The sequence below is a fragment of the Adiantum capillus-veneris genome, chromosome 28, assembly GCF_014529385.1.
Source record: "Adiantum capillus-veneris isolate H3 chromosome 28, ASM1452938v2, whole genome shotgun sequence".
Classification (NCBI taxonomy): Eukaryota; Viridiplantae; Streptophyta; class Polypodiopsida; order Polypodiales; family Pteridaceae; genus Adiantum; species Adiantum capillus-veneris.
Window position 1 is genome coordinate 114,832,644 of NC_140958.1, and position 9,286 is coordinate 114,841,929.

General features: G+C 39.4%; 1 protein-coding gene across 1 annotated transcript; it reads right to left on the reverse strand.

Annotated features, from left to right (window-relative positions):
- Positions 1-1,165: 1,165 nt before the first annotated feature.
- Positions 1,166-2,811, reverse strand: LOC147421133 (uncharacterized). Its single transcript, XM_086504293.1, has 2 exons — positions 1,611-2,811; positions 1,166-1,328 (listed from the first exon to the last, which is right to left on the reverse strand). Exons 1-2 carry the CDS (start codon positions 1,750-1,752, stop codon positions 1,168-1,170), a joined length of 303 nt encoding a protein of 100 aa, XP_086360419.1. The 5' UTR covers positions 1,753-2,811; the 3' UTR covers positions 1,166-1,167.
- Positions 2,812-9,286: the final 6,475 nt, after the last annotated feature.

Below are 9,286 nucleotides of genomic sequence, written 5' to 3' on the forward strand. Positions count from 1 at the left end.
TATTATTTAGATATTAGAAAGTTGTATAAGTAACAAGAACATGATAGCATAATAAGAGGCTATATGCAGTAGAATTGGGAAAACCACCAACACACTAACTGAATGCCTCTCTATAGCCCACTGATTTCACAGCACCCCTATCCCCTAGTAAACACACACCTAGACTCCCTATCTGTAAACATTCAATGTCCAAGCCCGGTCCCGACCAACCCCGACTATGCGCACCTTGTCGCAAAGCTTACCATGATGGCTTTCATCTACAACCCTTCAAAGAATCTTTAATCATAGACAAATAACCTCGACACTTTCAGAAGTTTGGAGATCACTAGCATGCACTACATTCCCATGGGGATCATCCACATACTTGACACCCTTTGACAGCACACATATGACATGATCCATTGGACACAAGAGCGAGAAGAAAGAAATACACTTTAAGCCATCTCCAAAATGTAAAGTGTAGGACTATATCAATGCTATCTGATTAGCAACTACAGGATGACATACAAGGGTGCATAAAACTGGCGTCCTTCAACTGCATATGACCAACCTTATAGCTGGTGGCCCTCCTGTCTATAGCCCTGGCGGCCCCTCACCTTGGTGGAACCCGACTCCAAAAGTCTCAACTCTACAGCGCCTTCCTACAACAGTGCTTGGACACCTTCGTCTTTTTTCTGTCCTCAAACAGCCCCCAACTGCATATTCCGCGATGGTGACACCCCCTCAACACCTGCCTTATGCAGCCACGCCTGCTCGCCCCTCTGCGGACGGCCTCCTCAGGCCCCCTCAACCTGCATCTGATCAGCCTCAGCCCACTCTGTCATCCAGTGTGCAGGCCCGAGCACCTCACACTGCAGCACCCCCTTCTCACGCCATCACTGGTGGCCAACCCGTTCCCTGTTCAACATGCGCCACCTCGTGGCCTTCGTTCCTCCTCCTCGGCCCCAATCTTCCCTTTACCCTGCATGGCCCTCTTGCCCTCCTCTATGCACTCCTCCATGCACTCGGTCTGGCATCCACATGGCGTCTCCTTCTATGTCATGCTGCTCGTCCACTGCGGCAACTCGTTCTTTTTTTTATCAACAGCTTTTAAAAGCTTTTGGGCTTGGCCCCCCTTTCACACGGTCGCATGCTTTCAATTGTCGATGTCCACCTCGAGTGCAATCCTCATAAAATTGAGCAAAGACAAGACCGCCCATCTACAACAGACGGTTTCTCCATGGTATACCCTTGCCGAGTAGATCCAAACTTGAAGCTATATGAAACACCAAAAAAGCCGACCCTTCGAGCCTTCTCACCTCCCCCGATCAGTAGTGCTAAAACTTGCCCTGACCTTCAAACAACCACATTTAGCATACACATCCTGGCAATGCCGGCCATACCTTGCATTGGTTGCTTGGGTAGCAGCCACAAAATCCCCCAAAAAGCTTCAAATTTATCAACAAAAGCATCAAAATTTGCACTTACTTCCTGCTGCAAGGCTTTGAGCTTTGCATCTATTTCCGAAGCTAACACCATTTTTTGATACCTTTGTAAGAATTGTTTGCGAAACCCGATCCAAGTCTGCTTATGCACATCTTCTAAGCCATCGAACAAAACTTTTGCTTTACCTCGCAGCACCAAAGGTAGAGTTTGGAGCTTAGCTGCATTACCTAGCATTTGCAATACTGCCAGCATAAATAGCTCAAAATCAGCAATCCACTCGTCAGACTCTTCATCTCCTTTGAACACCGGACCAAACTCCTGCTTCATTCTTGACTTAAAAACACCTTGTTAGGAAGCAATCAGTGGGTCCTCAGTGGGGGCACCACAAGATGGAAAGGGGGAATGGGAAAACCACCAGCACACTAACTAAATGCCTCTCTATAGCCCAGTGGTTTCACAACACCCCTATCCCCTAGTAAACACACACCTAGACTCCCTATCTGTAAACATTCACTGTCCGAGCCCAGTCCCGACCAACCCCGACTATGCACACCTCGTCGCAAAGTTTACCATGATGGCTTTCATCTACAACCTCTCAAAGAATCTTTAATCATAGACAAATAACCTTGACACTTTCAAACGTTTGGAGATCACTAGCATGCACTACATTCCCATAGGGAGCACCCACATACTTGACACCCTTTGACAGCACACATATGACATGATCCATTGGACACAAGAGCGAGAAGAAAGAAATATACTTTGAACCATCTCCAAAATGTAAAGTGTAGGGCTATATCAATGCTATCTGATTAGCGACTGCAGGGTGACATACAAAGGTGCATAAAATTGTCGTCCTTCAACTGCATATGACCAACCTCATAGCTGGCGGCCCTCCTGTCTGTAGCCCCGGCGGCCCCTCACCTTGGTGGGACCCGACTCCAAAAGTCTCAACTCTGCAGCGCCTTCCTGCAAAAGTGCTTGGACACCTTCGGCTTTTTTCTGCCCTCAAACAGCCCCCAACTGCATATTCCCCGATGGTGACACCCCCTCAACACCTGCCTTATGCAGCCACGCCTGCTTGCCCCTCTCCTAACGGCCTTCTCAGGCCCCCTAGACTTGCATCCGATCGGCCTCAGCCCACTCTGTCATCCAGTACACTGGCCCGAACACCTCACACTGCAGGGCCCCCTTCTCACGCAATCACTGGTGGCCAACCCGTTCCCTGTTCAACATACACCACCTCGTGGCCTTCGTTCCTCCGCCTCTGAGCTCTCACAAGCCCTCCTCGGCCCCGGCCTTCCCTTTACCCTTCATGGCCCTCTTGCCCTCCTCTATGCACTCCTCCATGCACTCGGTCTGGCATCCACATGGCGTCTCCTTCTATGTCACGCTGCTCGTCCATTGCTGCAACTCGCTATTTTTTTTATCAATAGCTTTTAAAAGCTTTTGGGCTTGGCCCCCCTTTCACATGGTCGCATGCTTCCAATTATCGATGTCCACCTCCAGTGAAATCCTCATAAAATTGAGCAAAGACAAGGCCGCCCATCTACAACAGATGGTTTCTCCATGGTATAGCCTTGTCGAATAGATCCAAACTTGACGCTATACGGAACACCAAAAAAGCCGACCCTTCGAGCCTTCTCACCTACCCCGATCAGTAGTGCTAAAACTTGCCCTGACCTTCAAACAACCACATTTAGCATACATATCCTGGCAATGCCGGCCATACCTTGCATCAAATAGCCACTGAAGCACTTTGCCATCTGCTTGCAAATATCCATGTACAAGTTTTTGAGCTCTCTTGGGCCGACCAAAACTGGGTGCACCAACGTGCTATATTAAAAGCTAGAGGGCCGAAGAATGTAACAGTCATTGTCACCGACAATGCTACAAATTACAAAGGTGCAGGTCTTGCAATTCAAGCAATGTATTCATAATTAACATGGGTACCATGCAATGCACATACTATGAATCTGTTTTTAAAAGACATTAGCAAATTTGACAGAATAAATACTACTTTGTTGGAAGCAAACACAATAGTAAATTTGATTAGAGAGCATCAATTTTCAGAACCAAGGTGCCTAACAAGGTGTTACAAATCATTTGTGCGACTCAACTTGCTACTGCATATTATGTATTTCCAGCACTGAAAGATGTTTGACATGCGCTAGTCGAGACAGTTGTCGACAGGCTATGGGATGCATGGCCTAGCAAATATCTCAGCTACCAAGCTACAACATGAAGGGGTCATCACTCATCAATTCTCCAATGTGTTGGAGAAATGTGGAAAAAGTTTTCAATGTAACTAAACCCTTTGTGGACTTGTTGCGCTTACTTTCAAGATACACCAGTAGAGAGAAAAAATTTCTAGTTTCATGTGTAGAATCTCGTCAATGGGTGCAACTGCACACACCATTACACAACCTAACATTTGCTTTGGATCCAAAATTTTAGCTCCATGAACAATCCTCCAATTCAAAAGTGATGTGGTTTCAAAGCTGTGTGCATGCAACTCTTAGGGTTCGATGAGCAGAAAGATGCATTTCATCAACCCGTTGACTATACCAAAAGGGTTTGTATGTTTGTTGATCCTTGGCACATTGACACCATCATAAAATTTAGCGCACCTATGTGGTGGAAAGAATATGGTGAAGAAAAGATAGAACTGCAATACGTAGCTGTCAGATTATTATCGATTGCTGCTTCAAGTGGTAGCTGCGAGAGAAATTGGTTTGTATTTGACTTCTTACACACTAAGAAGAGAAATAGATTAAAACCAAAACAAGCTGAGGCTCTGGTAGATGTGTTTTGTAATATGATATTATTGCATGCTCCAGCCAATGTCATTGCAATGAGAGCAGCTGAACATTGTTTTGGTAGAAAGAAAACACATGAGGTAGTTGCTGCTAAGATGCAAAGTGACGGTGAGTCACAATGGGAAGTGGCTTCAAAATGTTCACACATGGAAGAATTTCATGACATGGTTCCGATTTTTGATTGTGACGACATTGTTTAAAAACACCTTTGGTACACTTGTAATTACCTTTAGTACAACATACTTGTAATTAGCTTGAGTTTGTTGGCTATATCTTATTATCTATCTCTTTTTGCCATGTCGCTTTGTGTTGTACGATTGTCAATAAATTTTAATTTATACTTATTGTATAGAATTTATAACCATGATGAACAAGAGACAAAACAATAAATATTAGAGTTGATTATGTAAAATGATTACAAAAAGTTGACTTGGAGGATTACAAAAATAGAATGTATAGCTTTTACAACTCAGCATGGTGAGTGAAATCTGTCAAAATCTCATTCAAGCAAAATTCATCAGAGCCAAGAGTTGCAGAGTTGGTTGGTGCAGCCAAAAATGCGTCGAAATTGGTTTTGGAAGTTGTAACATCTTCTTCCACAAGGGGACCAAACTTATCTTTGTACTTTGCAATCTTTCTTTGAGCTATGCAAGCTCTCTTCTAGTGGCATCAAGCTGTGTCTCAAGCTCTAACACCTCAAGCCTACATGAGTTTCATCTTGGCTTGCTAGGTCAACTCCCTGGCTTGCCATCTCCACAATGATTTCATGCTCCTCTGGTAGAAAAACAACAGGACAATTTCATGATGGTTGGGATCTTTTCTTGTTTTGCGTTGAAACCTTGTTGGCAATGCGACCAAGCCCAACACCCACGTTAGGAGTCTTATCATCCGAGTTGACTCTCTTGCCCAATATGTAATGTGCATAGCACTACTGAATGAAGTATATGGCAATTTGGTTATTACTAGGGATAGATCATTGTTGAGGGATAAATCGTTGGAGAAGAACTCGAGCTAAGCCCACATGTTGCAAGTGAGAGAGATTTACTAGTGGATTTCCTTTGCGTGGCCACTTGTTCTGAAAAGTGTATTCCAAAAAATGTGGTTTGGACATAAGTCTTTGCATTGTTTGTGACTCAAGAACTTGCCCTCTAGGTTTGATTCATCCTCTTGAACGTTGTCAATAAATGATAAGCTGGTTGTCCACATCAAATTTGCTATGTGCTAATAATCCATTGTGCCACGTCGTAATCAAGGTCTTCAACCATATCTACAAACAAAATTCCAAAGTTTAACAACAATCATATAACTAGTGCAAATTTTTTGCAAATTGAAATTGAAAAATCAATATATAGACAATGATGCAAATGTCACTTAAACCAATTTCAATGATATAATGATAGTTTGAAACTTAAAAACTTACAAAATTCACTTAAATCGTGATGTGATACTTTAATTAGCACTGCATTGACAATGCAATGACAATTTCAACCCAAAAAAAGTCTTTTGTATTCATTCATCATTTGGTTGGAGACTAGAAGAAGGTACAACATTTATGCCAACTATGTGGGCTCCATTGATACAAAGGAATAAATCAAAAGCTGAAGATCATTTTAGGGATTTCTATCTTTGCCTAAATCAAGATTTCTATGTATTTTTTTAACAAAGGCTCTTTGCTCTGGATCACTTGGCTCTGGCATGGAATTAAGTATGTGTTTTAGAGTCCATTATAGAAAATATATACAATTGTGGCTTTGTATAAGGAGGAGGTTTGGTGGTAGCTTCATCTCTGGCATGGCTATTAAAACAAACAATGATATATTCACACCAAGAAAATAATTCAAATTCAAACATGTTGGAATATGAAAATGTTCAATATCAAGACTTAGAAAGATTTGAAGTGAACTATTTGTTGCAACAAATGAAATATATATAGTTTTTAATGATTATTTGTTATCAAATAATTGAATAAATGTACATTTACTTTAGAAAAAATATGCATAAAAAATAAAATCATGAAAAACTAGTCCAACTGTGTGAGTTAAAAACTCTAACACAAGTGTGGACACTATTGAACACACATCATTGGAAGTTTATGTCACACAAAATTATTCTATTAGACTACAAGAAGTGTACGATATGCACTAATAGCCCAACTGTGTGAGCTAATAGCTCTAACACAAGAGTGGTTACTATTATTAAATTGATTGAAAAATTAAATAATCAATCTAGTCATTGTTGAAGTGTGAGAAAATATCTAACACAATGCAACGGTCAAACCATTAATCATCACATCTTGAAAAAGGCTATTTTTCATAGTTATAAAGCACACATAGAGAGTATATCTCTACTCACCTATTGCAAATACCAAAAAGTGATGAAAAGAGAAGCAAAGCTTCAACTTAGCACTCACTATCTGGTATTTTTTCTTAGGTGAGTTGGAGACGTAAAATGAAAGCATAAACAATAGTGCAAACAAAATATAAACATTGATACATTTTAGATGAAGAGAAAGTTAAACTTAACTCTTCACGCTTCAAATGTGGCAATGTGTATACCTTATTTATACTATAGTTTAGCTATGTCTCTAGTGTCTAAAGTAGACTATACTTGATAGAAAAATTCTAGATATGTTTTTATATTTTTTCAGCTTTTGAAGTGTGAGTATTCTCATACACAACACAAAGTGACAAACCCCTACCCCATCTTTGAAGTGTGAAGAAGGAACTTCTAGATAGCATATGCATGAGTGGGATTCTACATTCCCTATATCTCTCTCTGGAGTGTGACCAATTTGTCTACACAACCACAAGAAAAGGTATAATGTCCTATCTATTCCAAGAGTGTGACTATGTCGACAAACCTCGGAATATGCCTACTCACCTACAAACTAATTATGTGTGCAAAGTGAACCTCTAGCACAACACAAACTAGCAAAAACAAAAGCTAAAAATAAAATTCAAAAATGTAATTGTATATGCTTGCTTTGTCACCTCTGTCTCTGCCAAGTTGAAAGTTGTAATGCGTGCCTTCGATCGAAGAGGCATATATATTATACGGTTCTTTGATTCAAAGGTTTCTTCGCTCGAAGAAACCTTTGATCGAAGATTTATTCTAAGAAAGAAATCTTTGATCAAAGATTCATCTGATTATACGTTTATAATGAATCATTCAAAAAAAAAATGTATAATCCAAATAATATGTATAATTTTCATTATACGATCGTATAAATGCAACCCAAATCCATATGTTAATTGTAATAGATTGCACGTAGTGGAAGCGAAAGAAGTTCATAACGTATGGATTATTATTCTAAGACATTTTCAGTATGTGTAAAACGTAGATGTGAGAGAAGTGAAAAAAAGAGTATTTTCCCTCCCAAGCCCTACTCTTTCCGTAGGCAATAAGGATATGACGGAGAGAGATGCACCTGTAGTAAGAAGAATCTACAGTTTGTAGAGAGAATGAGCTTCTAAGTGTGAGAGAGATTTGTGAAGATATGCGCTACTCACCTTGTCCATTAGCATAACTTCCCAAAACGTTTTCTCATAGCTTTGGTGGAGTGTTTGTAGCTTGAATGCCTTCAATAAAATAATTAGGACACAAGAGAGATGGAGATAGGGATAGAGATAGAAGTAGAAGTGGAGATAGAGGTAAGGGTGGTTGTAAAATTAGAAGTGTATAATAGCTAGGTTTGGAAATAGATATGGAGATAGAGATGGAGATATAGGTTGGGCTAGAGATTAAAAACAAAATAGTAAGAAACCAAAAAAATCATAAAGCAATACACACCTTATTTGACTGACAGACTTGGGTTCACCATTTTGAGTATATCTCCTAAATTGTGACTCCAAATAAAAACATAAAAATAGGTGCAAAACTTTCAGCTCATGGGCTACAACCGCCATTTTATAGGGTTTTTCCAAATTGAATGAGATCTATGTGTAAAAAATTAATCAAGATAGGGTATAGTTTTGGTAGCAAAAGTCTACTTGTGGTCCCCTTAGCCTACACTTCTATTTGATTCCAATGGACACGTCATGCAATATAAAAGCATGAAATTTCTCCTTGACAAATTTTTGTAAGCATCCTTTCAATAATGGACTAGAATAGGTGTATCTTTGAAAAATATACAAGCTAGTATCCCACTAGGATTTGATACCTTCCTAGTAGATATTAAAAAGGAATATGAGAAAAATATGTAAAATAAATAGAAAAAATATATATTTGGATTTACATTCTCTATAAGATCTATCTAGATTATGAGATGATTATGGGATAGTAGAAAGAAATCACCAATGTTTTATTTCCATGTTAAAGAGACATAGCTATTAACTCTTTTACCCACAATACTTTTTAATAGCGGTAAAATAAAAGTATGTTATCCTTAAGAAAATTAGTAGGTTCACATAGGGGATAATAATTTTGCAAGATTTTAATTTAAAGCTTTTGGCACAAATTTAGAGCTTCTTTAATATTGTGCTCAAATAGGCTTATTGTACATGACAATGCTCCCAAATGTACAATCCTTTGACATTATTTTATAGATATTTATTTAAGCCTTTCAAATTAAAATTCCTAACTGCTTCACTAATCTAGATCAAGCCACTATTAGATGTAATACATTACATAATGCAAAATGTTTATCAAACATCATTGTTTATCCATATCTTGCATAGAAAATTGACATATTTTTATCTGAGTGGTTCTACCTTCCTCATTACCATCCAAGGCCCTTTCTGAGTTAGATTAGGTTGGAGTAGCTACTAATGAAGTGGAGGAAAGGTAGCTCATGGAGTGCTAGCAATGAAACATCTCAAAAGAATGAGAGCCAATGCCATGGAGTATGGCATGGTTGTAATGTTTTTACTTCATACTATAATGTTTTCATATCACACCCAATCTTGGGTGAATCATAGCCATGAAGTAGACATTGAACATCCAATAAAATACTTGCAACAAGCATCCAACAAAACAATAAATTCCATGGAAAATTTGACATAAATACACAACCATTGTCAAACGCAACAACAAAAAATACTTTA